At 41.6% G+C, this 14,137-nt stretch overlaps 1 protein-coding gene across 2 annotated transcripts in view; it reads right to left on the reverse strand.

Annotated features, from left to right (window-relative positions):
* Positions 1-447: 447 nt before the first annotated feature.
* Positions 448-14,137, reverse strand: part of gpt2 (glutamic pyruvate transaminase (alanine aminotransferase) 2) — a 48,999-nt gene continuing 35,309 nt past the window's right edge. For both annotated transcript variants that reach the window (XM_067997931.1, XM_067997932.1), the window contains exons 8-11: positions 13,759-13,933; positions 8,404-8,559; positions 7,440-7,552; positions 448-5,612 (exon numbers count right to left, since the gene is read on the reverse strand). In XM_067997931.1, the coding sequence (XP_067854032.1) occupies positions 5,522-5,612; positions 7,440-7,552; positions 8,404-8,559; positions 13,759-13,933 (535 nt within the window). In that variant the 3' untranslated portion in view covers positions 448-5,521. The remainder of the gene's footprint in view (positions 5,613-7,439; positions 7,553-8,403; positions 8,560-13,758; positions 13,934-14,137) is intronic.

Raw genomic sequence — 14,137 nt, forward strand, 5'->3', positions numbered from 1 at the left:
GATCTTATTGAATGTCGGAGCAGGCTCGAGGGGCCGTGTGGACTGCTCCTATTTCTTATGAAGTACTAAAGTGAAGCAGCTAGTATCATCGTTTTTTTTAAAATATACAATTCATTACTTTTTGTAGAAAATAGACAGTAAATATACTGCATAATAAATGTGAAATAAAAATAGGTGACTACTATTTGTTGTTTGTACAGTCATGGCTTCTGCTTAGTGGCACTTTATTTTTAAATAGTGCTGATGACTGTTGCTTGCTGACTATAGAAGTAGCCGTGGGCACCACCTCCCCTCCTCATTTTATGGGTTGTGGGAACCTAAAGACCAGAAATGTATTTTTACGTTTGATTTGTTACTGCGACAATGTTGCCTGTTCTGTGTGGAAGAGGATCTCACCGTGTGCTATGTCCATTTTCTAGAGTTGCCAAGCAAAACCAAGCAAGGGGAAAGAAGTGAGATCACTTTATTTCTGACATTAGCTTTGCTGATGAAAACTGTAATACGCTCAATAATTACAACATGAGACACAGAGTAAGTGCCTGGTTTACATTTTAGAAATTTCCAGACAACCCACTCAAAAACTGGATTGTAGCATATTGGTTGAATGAATGACATTTATTCAGTGGATGATTTTGCTATTGCACCTATATAAATACCTGTGTCAAGCACATCTTACTGAGGTACAAGTCCACTTGAATCATAAAATGTTCCAGCACAGAAACACACCATTTGGCCCATGTCTGTGCAAGCATTTTTCTCAACATTAGCCACTAATTTTCTTTTAAGAAAATGTATAGTTACTATTTCAATAATGGTCTGTAACAGAGAATTCCACAATCTAACCACCCTCTGTATAAAGGGATTTTTTTCTCTTGCCCTTTAATATTTTTCATGATTTTCTTGAATTTGTATCCTTACATTAACATCTCACCAACCAGTGGGAACAATTCATCTATTACCCTATCAGAATTCTTCATTACCTCGAAGACAACTATTAGGTCACCCCTTATCCTTCTCAGCTCTAGTGAAAAAAGCCTCAAATTTCCCAAGCATCTCTTTATAACTGTAATCCCTCATCACTGGTACAATCCTAGAAAATCTATGCAGGAATCTGTCACTGTGGCACTGTTTATCACGCCATGTAAAAATCCAACCCGTTTGTCATGTCACAGAAAAGTGTTATCCAATAATGTTAGCCACGTGACTAATTGCATTTCTGATTAGTAAATAAAAAATAAGTAATGGGCACCATCATTGGGCATGTGATCTCAATACTCATTCACACAGTGTATGCATGTGTACTTTAACCTTTTTGTGTGTTTGTTGGTAAAATTGTAAGATGAAAAGCAGTGTGCGAGTGTTTTTTGATTGTTGTGAGTACTTTAATTCCTTGCTTGCTGAATGGTAGTGGATATTTGTTAAGTAAATATACACATGAAGTACATTTATCTATATTGTGTGAATATGCATGTAAGGCATTTTCTACAAAAATTAGCGTATATTGCCCAAAGTGACAGCGTAGTCACACGTAGCTAGTAAGCAATTTTTATTGGGCAACACTGTCATGGAAGACCAAATGCAATCTCTTATTTTGTACCTTGCAAGCAGACAAACAACCTGCAATAAATATTCTGCCAGTGTGGAGTGATCACTTAGCATAAACATAACCATATTAGGTGTATGTATGTCAGTGTTTGTCTGTTTTCTGCAGAAACAATGAGTCATTCTAATAGAATCATAGAAAGGTTACAGCACGGAAGGAGTGATTCGGACCATTGAGTCCGCGCCAGCTCTATACAAGAGCAATCCAGCTAGTCCCACTCCCCCACCCTATCCCCGTAGCCCTGCAATTTTTTTCCTTTCAAGTGCTTATCCAGTTCCCTTTTGAAGGCCATGATTGAATCTGCCTCCACCAGCCCCTTGGGCAGTGCATTCCAGATCCTAACCACTCGCTGTGTAAAAAAGTTTTTCTTCATGTCACCATTGGTTCTTTTGCCAATTACCTTAAAATCTATGTCTTCTGGTTCTTGACCCTTCTGCCAATGGGAATAGTTTCTCTCTATCTACTCTGTCAAGACCCTTCATGATTTTGAATACCTCTATCAAATCTCCTCGCAACCGTCTCTGTTCCAAGGAGAATAACCCCAGCTTCTCCAGTCTATCCACATAACTGAAGTCCCTCATCCCTAGAGTCATTCTAGTAAATCTATAATCGTAGAGAAATTCCCTTACAGGCTTTTGAAATAAAAGTCGATCAGTCTTTCATTATAAATATGTTTATGTTATAGCTCATTTAAAAAGCAACAATATTGCTGTTAGGTGTAATTTTCTTTTATAGGGGATTTTTCATCCTTTCAGATAGACACAGTTCCTGGAACAGCTTGTACTGAAAATTCATCGACACGGAATGTGAGATGTGTTGTAGCACAACTACTGCTTGCAACAAAAATGAAGCAATTTTTGTCTAATCTAAGATTTGTACTGGTTCCTTCAACTCTGTTGCAAGACTCAAAGGCTCAAATATTCTCATGTTTGCACCCTATTAGTGCTTCAATCTGGATATTACTCTATGGAAAAATGGACAGAAATCCTTTAAGCCAAGTCTGCACAACAGGAGTATGCAGTGCCATTTCCAGGGATTTCATGGGTGGAGGCGGGGGCTTTATATCCACATGTACCAGGTCCATTTAAATCGTATTAAACTAATGCAGAATTGGCCAAACACTTTTCTGCATCATTTTCCTCCATTTATGCCAAGCATGATGCAATGCAAGACCTGCCCATATAAAGAGAACATTAAACGTTGTCTGACTGTGCCTGAAAACAGTTTAAAGAAGCAGCCAGCAATAGTCTAATTTTGGAGTGTGAGAGTGTGAATTTCAAACATTTTTGCTGTTGTTCCTTTCATTGGTTCCTTGCACTTTACCCCATGCAAACTAATCCAAAAAACCCTATTAGGTGAACTAGGTAAACATATTGAAATATGACAACCTATCTACTGATTCTTTTAGTTACTGGAATTAACGCAATGCGTCCATAGATTTCTCCATCTTAAATAAGTGGTACAGCCTCACACCAGATGTCATTTTAGGTTTAAACTATTAAGCAAATTTATTTAACAGAAAGATGAACAACTGAATGACAGTAAGATTAAATATTTACTGTAGAAATTCTTCTATTTAGCACCTTGAATGGAAAAGAAAAAGGTCGCAATCTAAATTTTTTTTGTAAGTAAGTTTCTTTTTTGGTATTTCTTACCATGACAGGAGCTGTACTAAGTTCCAAATTGACTCAAATTTCACAACAACAGCTCCTGAAATTTCCCTAAAACAGTTACCTAGAACTTCCTAGATTTGAATAACTATGAACCACGTTCAATAACTGTCATAACCAAGAAAAAACTCAATCATAAAAGTTTTTCTCTCCCCCCACCCCCCACTCCCACGTAGCTTGGCTCCTCCTCCAAGTTTTGCAGACAACCACAGAAACTTGAAACATTCATATTGAGCTGAGCATGGAAAAAGGTTCTGATTAGCTAGATCTTTGTTTAAACTTATGACAATTAAAATGAACCTCTGCAAAGCTAAAACAAGCTCCACACCGTTCACCTGAGGAAGGAGGAAGCCTCCGAAAGCTTGTGGAATTTAAAATAAATTTGTTGGACTATAACTTGGTGTTGTAAAATTGTTTACAAAAGCTAAAGCAAGGCAGACCTGCTTGAATTTGGTCACAAATATATTACTGTTATATATTTACTTGTTCATCTACTATTCAATACATTTGCTCGTTAGTTAAGAGGTTGAAATGAGGTCTGATGTTACAATGCTGCACCACTTTTCAAAGATGCTAGAGAGGCTGGGTGAAACCACAGGATAGATCCAGTAGTCAAACCAATCTGCAGAAAGGTTCTCTGTTTGTTGTCCTGAGCTTGCTATTAATAATGTACCTATACATCAAAACCAGTTGTTGCATTCCCACTGCAGTCAGCTAGCTTAGCAAAGACTAGGATCAATCGGAGACCTTCCTGGTCTCTCTGGCCCAGTGCCATCTCTTGCAGTGCACTTACCTACTGAGGATTTAGGGGAACCATTGCACACCCTTAATTTTTTTTTTGCATCTTAGAAATTGGTAACTGAAGGAATCTTCTTCATTGAAGAAAAGCAGATGTACTCGTCCATCAGTCAATGCTAAGCACCACTGACGTGTAAAGCTGGTATTTTCCTAGACTAATCAGAGCATTTAGGTATTTACTTTCTACAGGGATTCCGCCGAAGTTACAGCAGGAGGTCAGGAGACACCCCTCCCCCAACCCGGGGAAATTCCGGGGCTAGAGCTGCTCATGTGATCGTATCACACCTTTAGGAGAGGATGACTAGACAAACTCAATGGGTTGTGGGGGAGGGGGAGAGCAGAACACATTGAGACAGAGACATAACTGCACATTTACTCCTTCGCAGGCCAATTATACTTGAAAAAAACAGCAAAAATATGCAATTTATTCTAACGGATAGTTCTTCCTCAAATGTTGACATTGATATAGGTAAGCTGCAAACATTTTCCAAGAGGAGACAGTCATAAGAAAAATCACTTTCTGCAAAAGACACAAAGTCCTGTAGATAAGTCATTTCTTGCCAGCCACTCCCCCCTCTCTCCCCAGGCCTGTATTTATTTTTGTACTTCTGAATTTACCTATTTGGAAGGTCTTGAATAGAAAACAAATTCAGAATTACGTAATTTAGAAAGACTAGCCAGCTGTAACAGTCTATCCTCCAAACTTCACAAAGTAAAACTGTAAACATTACATCTTTATTATTCATGGAAAAAAATCTTCCTTACTGCCAGGTGTTTTGAATTATTGTAAAATCCATTTGCTTGGCAGTGTTACAAGTTAGCATTTGATAAATCAATCCAGGCAGCGGTTTTATTAGCTTTTAGCCTGCTGAAAATCAACCTGCAAATGCAGCAAAAACTCTACATAGAGCGGAGATATGGTTTTGCTACATAAATGTGCTATAAAGCTGCTCACAAGTCAAATTAATGCATTGTATTGCCACAATACATGGAGACTGGTGTTTACAAAAGAAAAAGGCACAACCCCAACCATAACTGCTCGAAAGCAGAGCATATTGCTGGCAATTTGAGATTAGTGGCTTGAACCTAGAAAAATATGTGAAGTCATTATATCTGGAACTAGAAATAATGTTAATTTGCACTATAAAAATCTTTTCTCGAAGTACAAAAAAAACAATCTTTCCAAGAAGAACTATTTCATTGTAAACATTAGTACTATCAAAAATTGCAGCACAAGTTGTACATAATAGTGGTATTCACAATACCAATCTGACATATGGCTGCAGTAATCGTGACCCACAAGTTAATAGCTTTATTATTTAATTTCAGTAAACATTAACTTGATATTTTGGTAGGACTGGCCGGGGCGGGGTGGGGGGGGGGGGGGGAAGAAGGTTAGTAGAACATCGACCATGTGGCTTTCTCTTGGTGAACACAATTAACTTTGTGTTCATGCATACTTCCGAAGAAACTTAGTGTGGAAGTCCTTCACATTCTGCAACAGCACTTTCAGCTTCTCAACAGGAAGAAGAATGGTCATTCTGGAGGAGAAAAGCAAAAAGCTGCAAATACCAGTATTGATGTAGATAAAATTTGGCAAATTTATTTTATCAATTAATTCATGTTTCCACTTCAATTTTTCTTTCTTCCCCTTATAATTCATTCCCCTACTTCTTTAGATCAAACACATTTACCACCATGTATGGAATTCTGGATCAGTATAAAAATTGCAGAAATGTGGATTATTGATGGGATTTTCCATAGAAAGTCTCACTTGCAGTTCAGGGAAAATCAAAATGTAAAATGTCAAAAGAACAATGCCAGAGTCAGTAAATAAATAGTCCTTTAAGATTTGTAGAATGAAAGTTTTTTTAAAAAAACCAGCACTGCAATGTGTTGGAAGCAATCAAACCATTGTTCCATTGACTGGTAGATTGAGGCTTTATACATGAACTTCCCATCACAGCCATGCTGTTGTGGGCTAGCAACTTTACACCACTGGGGAAAAAAAGCCAACTCAGATTTCCACTATGGTATATTAAAAAATATTAAAACTCTGGCCAAATAAAGCAGTAATGATTGAAGCTCACATTACTAAGGAGGAAAAGGACATAGAATTAACTGTGCTGACAAGTGACTTATTGGATTTATTATATAGAATATACAACAGCTGTAAATGTATATAGTCCAAGCTTTCACATGTAGTCACTCATCCCATAACACAAAAAATATCTAGTGCGATTCAAATTGTTCACGTATTTAAGTATGCGATTTGCTAAAACTATAAATGGAAGAGAGCAGGGAGGTAAGGGATTTCCAGATGGGAAATCTGGAAGTACGGGTTTCCAGGAAGTTCTTATGGGGGGCGGGCCCAGAGAACGAGGGGGGGTCCTCCTCTTACGTGGCGTGAATCAGAAGGCTTGGCAATCCCAGCTCCCAAGAGTTTGAAATAAATAAAATTATTTTAAAGGAGGCTGCGGTCCTTCATTTTAAGATTTTACTGACCAACCCACCTCCCTGAGAATCCCTACGTGGTCAGTTTTCGGTAAAATATTAAGATGCCTATGTGGCAAAGAAGCAGAATGCAAAATGGTTAGAAAGGGTTAATTAGTTAGTAACTGAGATTGGTACAGGTGGCCTGGCCTCCTGCTGGGCCATATGTTTGCGTAGTCAGCAGGTTTGCATGGTCTTAGCAATGTAGAGTCTTTGATGTGATTCAAGGACTGGTCTGAATGTCTCCATGTTTATGGCAGATCAATATAGGTAACGAGCTTAGCCAAAGTTGAAAGACATTCCAGGTTGGGAGATAAGGAACAGAAGGAACAGGGAAGAACATTCCAAGTTGGAAGGTGAGGAAGTATCCCCTTTGATGTCTAACAGCAACATGGTCAGCACATGATTATCTATGATTGGCCGGAAATAATGTAACCTCGCATGACAACCTGTGCCCGGCTTATGATTGGTGTTGACCCTCGTTAAGTATGTTCCAACCCTATTGATTTGTATAAAAACGTGTGGATTTCTGTATGTTTTTGTTCTTGCTCTGCCAGCATAGAGGGACTCTATCAGGAGTCCAAATCAATGCTGCAGACTAAGAACCCTGCTATTAAAGTTGTGATGAACTTTAAAATGTATTCGACTTCAGTTTTTACTGAACCAGACTGAGGGGAAAGAATCCGGATCGTCATCCCGAGAGCGGGTTGGTCGCCCTCCCCTCGACCTGCCACCATTAAAACCACAAGATGGCGGGTTGGGGTCGGGTTTTACTTTTTTGTTTACAATTTTCACCTGCCCCCCAACCCACTCATTCGTGGGGTTAAAATTTACCCCATGGGTTTTACAATGCCTGCATAGACTTTAGACTTCACCTGAAATGATATGTTCCTTCCTTTTGTCCAAATCCACTGCCAGGCACCACACAGATTCCAGTCTCCTCTAGGAGTCTCATACAGTAAAACATATCTGGAGCCATACCATGGGCCTAAACCAAGAACAACTTAAATTAGGACAGTCAAAACCAACTTCAATAAAGCATTACAAAATCAATTACTTGTAAGCCAACTGAAAGGTTGTTGCAAGTATACGGTCCAACAAAAATCCCAGGAAATTTACTATATACAGTCCATGCAGAGATTCAGTGGGCGTTCTGCTAAAACTCAGTATGTAACCCCCCACACAACGATACAAAAAAAATATAGTTCATGCTGTCCCAGCTTAATTTATGGTCCTTCCACCAGACTATGGCAGGAGTCAGGAGTGCACTGGAAGGATTGTGAATTTGGAGCTCCAAAATCTCCACATACCTCTTGGACACTGTTCCTGAATCTATCTATTGCACAAACCCTGGATCAAGTTAGAACTCCTAAAAACAGCAAATCAGGACTATACTTACAGCAACTGTTTTCAACATTTATTATGGAAATACTTAGGTAAGATTGCTTAACAGGGATAGTGCAGTGGCATGGAGCAAGGTTTGAATCCCACTCTACTAGAGTCCTAATGTTAGGCAAGATCAATGGGGAAGCATGGAGTGAAAGCTACATCTCAGTTTGTAGAAGGGAAATTATATAGCAGTGCCATGGGAATTGGCAATCCTGGGAATTGTCTGAAGAGGGCATTGGCAGGTTATGTACCTACCATATTCAGGTCTGGCAGACAAATAAGCAAGAAAAAAGATAAACGTATAAAAGAATAAAGAAAAAAGCCCAAAATAACCTTAAAAGAGGTGAAGAGGAAGCAAATAATCCTCTCTAAAATTATATAATTTACTCAGTCATTACTATGAGCAAATGTAGAAGCAGTTGTATATTTGCTATTTCCAGAATTACAAACCTTGGCTTCTTTGATAGCTTTGGAAGGAATAAAGATTCTTGGAAATGCATACATAGCCCCCTGCAAAGGGTTGCAGTGCATTCCAGGAATGGTATTCAAGACTTTCTCCGATAACTTGGCTTTCTCAGCAAGGTTACACAACACCATCATTTTCTCCTGCATATTAAACAAACACACCTAATTAATGATCAAATTACTATATGCCACATTTCTATTTCAGTTGACACAGCATAATTAACTTGACTTGTGTGTCAAAAGACTAAACACATCTATAAAAGGCAGAACATTTTCCCCCAAAAGAAAACTATATAATTTCCACTATTCAAAATAAATTTGTCCCCAAGACTACTCTGTTAGAAATGCGTTCCCAATATCCTCCACTTCTGTTGGACGAGATCGTCCAGCCTGCAAATACCATCAATGGTGCTCTGCGACTGGCCCAATGGAATGGATCGAAAGAAGAGATATATTTTCCCTGTACAGGCTATGAAAATGACTCAAAGGCTATTCGTTCATGGGATGTGGGTGACGCTGGCAAGCCCAGCATTTATTGCCCATCCCTAATTGCCCTCGAGAAGGTGGTGGTGAGCCGCCACCTTGAACCGCTGCAGTCCGTGTGATGAAGGTTCTCCCACAGTGCTGTTAGGCACAGAATTCCAGGATTTTGACCCAGCGACGATGAAGGAACGGCAATATATTTCCAAGTCGGGATGGTGTGTGACTTGGAGGGGAACGTGCAGGTGGTGTTGTTCCCATGTGCCTGCTGCCCTTGTCCTTCTAGGTGGTAGAGGTCATGGGTTTGGAGGCGCTGTCGAAGATGCCTTGGCGAGTTGCTGCAGTGCATCCTGTGGATGGTACACACTGCAGCCATGGTGCACCTGTGGTGAAGGGAGTGAATGTTTAGGGTGGTGGATGGGGTGCCAATCAAGCGGGCTGCTTTATCCTGGATGGTGTCGAGTTTCTTGAGTGTTGTTGGAGCTGCACTCATCCAGGGAAGTGGAGAGTATTCCATCACACTCCTAACTTGTGCCTTGTAGGTGGTGGAAAGGCTTTGGGGAGCCAGGAGGTGAGTCACTCGCCACAGAATCCCCAGCCTCTGACCTGCTCTTATAGCCACAGTATTTATGTCCAAGGGTGATGTGGCAAAGCTGGACTCCTGACGAAATCACCAGCCACCAGGTGTCAGATACTACAGCTTCTTCTTTGGGAAAGTTATTAAAAAAAATGATTTCTTGCACTTGTCTATCCCAAGAGCGATACACATACACACTGGCCAATGCTTCCCATATAGGGTCAAGTGTGTAAAGGTTGCAGTTTCAATTACACCAAAGTATCAGAAGCCATGGAATTGAGCATGATTCCCATATGTGGGGAAGGAACCCGCCCTCTATTTTGTCATAGTTAAGCTTGTAAGCGGAGAGTCAAAGCAGTTGATGGTTTGAAAAACAACAGGTCGTGAAGCTAGTCAGACATATTTCTAGTCACATGTTGTAAAGGTATGCAGATGTTTTGTATTTGATCCCTCCAACCTGCACACCATTCCTCGATGTTTCTAGAGGTTCTATGGCAAGGGCAAAAAGAGAAGAGGGAAAAGAAAAGAGAAATCCTATACGATCCCTCAGTTGGGTGGGAAAATTTATGGCCATTATTACAGTGGATGGGGCTGCGAAAAGAAGATCCTGATCCAATTCCAGAATGTCTCTGAAAGTTTGGAACTAGCTGCGCCTCTAGCCAAGCTGTTCCAGTACAGCTACAACACTGGCATCTACCCGACAATGTGGAAAATTGCCCAGGTATGTCCTGTCCACAAAAAGCAGGACAAATCCAATCCGGCCAATTACCGCCCCATCAGTCTACTCTCAATCATCAGCAAAGTGATGGAAGGTGTCGTCGACAGTGCTATCAAGCGGCACTTACTCACCAATAACCTGCTCACCGATGCTCAGTTTGGGTTCCGCCAGGACCACTCGGCTCCAGACCTCATTACAGCCTTGGTCCAAACATGGACAAAAGAGCTGAATTCCAGAGGTGAGGTGAGAGTGACTGCCCTTGACATCAAGGCAGCATTTGACTGAGTGTGGCATCAAGGAGCCCTAGTAAAATTGAAGTCAATGGGAATCAGGGGGAAAACTCTCCAGTGGCTGGAGTCATACCTGGCACAAAGGAAGATGGTAGTGGTTGTTGGAGGCCAATCATCTCAGCCCCAGGGCATTGCTGCAGGAGTTCCTCAGGGCAGTGTCCTTGGCCCAACCATCTTCAGCTGCTTCATCAATGACGTTCCCTCCATCATAAGGTCAGAAATGGGGATGTTCGCTGATGACTGCACAGTGTTCAGTTCCATTCGCAACCCCTCAGATAATGAAGCAGTCCGAGCACGCATGCAGCAAGACCTGGACAGCATCCAGGCTTGGGCTCATAAGTGGCAAGTAACATTCGCGCCAGATAAGTGCCAGGCAATGACCATCTCCAACAAGAGAGAGTCTAACCACCTCCCCTCGACATTCAACGGCATTACCATCGCCGAATCCCCCACCATCAACATCCTGGGGGTCACCATTGACCAGAAACTTAACTGGACCAGCCATATAAATACTGTGGCTACGAGAGCAGGTCAGAGGCTGGGTATTCTGCGGCGAGTGACTCACCTCCTGACTCCCCAAAGCCTTTCCACCATCTACAAGGCACAAGTCAGGAGTGTGATGGAATACTCTCCACTTGCCTGGATGAGTGCAGCTCCAACAACACTCAAGAAGCTCGACACCATCCAAGATAAAGCAGCCCGCTTGATTGGCACCCCATCCACCACCCTAAACATTCACTCCCTTCACCACCGGCGCACTGTGGCTGCAGTGTGCACCATCCACAGGATGCACTGCAGCAACTCGCCAAGGCTTCTTCGACAGCACCTCCCAAACCCGCGACCTCTACCACCTAGAAGGACAAGAGCAGCAGGCACATGGGAACAACACCACCTGCACGTTCCCCTCCAAGTCACACACCATCCCGACTTGGAAATATATCGCCGTTCCTTCATTGTCGCTGGGTCAAAATCCTGGAACTCCCTTCCTAACAGCACTGTGGGAGAACCGTCACCACACGGACTGCAGCGCTTCAAGAAGGCGGCTCACCACCACCTTCTCGAGGGCAATTAGGGATGGGCAATAAATGCTGGCCTCACCAGCGACGCCCACATCCCGTGAACGAATAAAATTTTTTTTTTAAATGAAGGTCTCACTCTATTCAGTTTAATACCTTCTCTGCAGCAGGAGAGTAATTTAGTAGGGCAGGAGTTTTGGTGCAATTGTACGAGCGACTGCATTACTTGTTTGGAAATTGTCCAGTCACTGACACTCCCACATCTTGTTCATTTGGTCTGGGTGGCACTTTGAGAAGTTCTGAATGCAATTTGGAAGCCACAGTTTTGGGAAATATTTATGGTAGTTACCGAGGAGAGTCGGGATGTGCACGAAGGGGGATTTTGCATTTCTTGTGCATTAGTGGTTATGGCTGTCTGAAGTGTGCCTTGGAGTGTACTTGTGTCTTGTATGTGATGGAAGATTTTCAACGTGAGATTAGTTCAGGAAGTGGGGATTTTTAGGATTCAGCTGGGAACCAGTCAGTCCCATGTGCTTTTCTGGGTCGTAACCCTTTTACTCCTATTTGAATTACCATATTTGGAGTGGAGAGTCCAGTGACTGAACAAGCAACATCCGCCAGAACATTTTAGGGGAGGGAGGAAAAAAAAGGCTGGAAATATTCACTGGATAGCAAGGCTTTTGACAAGGTCCCACATGGCAGATTGGTCAAAAAAGTAAAAACCCATGGGATCCAAGGGAAAGTGGCAAATTGGATCCAAAATTGGCTCAGTGGCAGGACGCAAAGGGTAATGGTCGACGGGTGTTTTTGGGACTGGAAGGCTGTTTCCAGTGGGGTTCCACAGGGCTCAGTACTAGGTTCCTTTTTTACGGTATATATTAATGATTTAGACTTAAATGCAGGGGACATGATTAAGAAGTTTGCAGATGATACAAAAATTGGCCGTGTGGTTGATAGTGAGGAGGAAAGACTGCAGGAAGATATCAATGGACTGATCAGATGGGCAGAAAAGTGACAAATGGAATTCAATCCGGAGAAGTGTGAGGTAATGCATTTGGGGAGGGCAAACAAGGCAAGGGAATACACAATAAATGGCAGGATACTGAGAGGAGTAGAGGAACCTTGGTCTGCATGTCCATAGATCCCTGAAGGTAGCAGTACAGGTAGATAAGGTAGTTAAGAAGGCATACGGGATACTTTTCTTTATTAGCCGAGGTACAGAATATAAAAGCAGGGAGGTTATGCTAGAACTGTATAAAACACTAGTTAGGCCACAACTTGAGCACTGCATACAGTTCTGGTCAGCACATTACAGGAAAGATGTGATTGCACTAGATAGGGTACAGAGGCGATTTACAAGGACGTTGCCAGGACTGGAAAATTTTAGCTATGAGGAATGATTGGATAGGCTGGGGCTGTTTTCTTTGGAACAGAGGAGGCTGAGGGGTGATTTAATTACAGTGTATAAAATTATGAGGGGCCTAGATAGAGTGGACAGGAAGGACCTATTTCCCTTAGCGGAGAGGTCAATAACTAGGGGGCATGGATTTAAAGCAATTGGGAGAAAGATTAGAGGGGAGCAGAGGAAAATTTTTTTCAGCCAGAGGGTGGTAGGGGTCTAGAACTCACTGCCTGAAAGGGTGGTAGAGGCAGAAACCCTCAGCGCATTTAAAAAGTACTTGGATATGCACTTCAAGTGCCATAACCTACAAGGCTACAGATTAAGTGCTGGAAAGTGGGATTAGGCTTGGTAGCTCTTTTTCGACCGGCACAGACACGATGGCTTCCTTTTGTGCTGTAAATGTTTCTATGTTCTATGTTTCGATGATACTACTTTGTTCCCTGCTTTGTAGTTTGGGACACTGAGGCATACAGGGAATGTAGAATTCTTCAAACTCTACTGATTTTGGTAAAGTCATAGATGCGGTTGTAGTTAGCTTTTCTTCTAGATGCTTTGGTTTTGCCCTGCATCTACTGTTTGGCAGTACTCTTAAAGCACCTGCCCATGTCAATTTTCTCCTTTGAATCACACGTTCTGCTAACTAACCACAAAGTAGCACAGTTAAAAGATATCAATGTTAAAGCAAGATTGTTAACATTAGTGTTAGCGAAATAGTTGGCAGATTTTCCTGTTTTATAGTCCTATTGACTTCTTCACTGACATAAGCAAATGGAGTAAAATGCACACCATTCCGAGTAGAGCACTAGTAATGGAGAAAGAACAGTGCCAATTCAAGTGAAACCATAAAACTAACTAACCATTGTAAACATCTCATAGGATTCCTCTCCAGGCTTTGGGGGGTTTACCACAACATCCATGGCTACTTGCCCTGGGACAGGGGGGCACAGCCGAACTGACAGCAGCTTCTCAAGCTGAGCCTTAACCTCAGGGTCCATGTTGATAACTTCCATATAGCCACCTCTAAATCCACACCTAAAATACAGGAAAGTTAGGTTAAGTGTCGAGCTCACTGGAAGAATGAATAGCCAATACGGATGTTTAAACAGCGACAGCACAAATAACAGATTCAGAACTTTCTTGTTGCAAACTACGTATTGTGAAATATGCTTAGATTCCAAATCTTCAGGATAATCAGCTACAATATTTCAAAAAAATATATAATGCAAATATTTTCAG

Source organism: Heptranchias perlo, chromosome 16 (assembly GCF_035084215.1).
Source record: "Heptranchias perlo isolate sHepPer1 chromosome 16, sHepPer1.hap1, whole genome shotgun sequence".
NCBI classification, from domain to species: Eukaryota; Metazoa; Chordata; class Chondrichthyes; order Hexanchiformes; family Hexanchidae; genus Heptranchias; species Heptranchias perlo.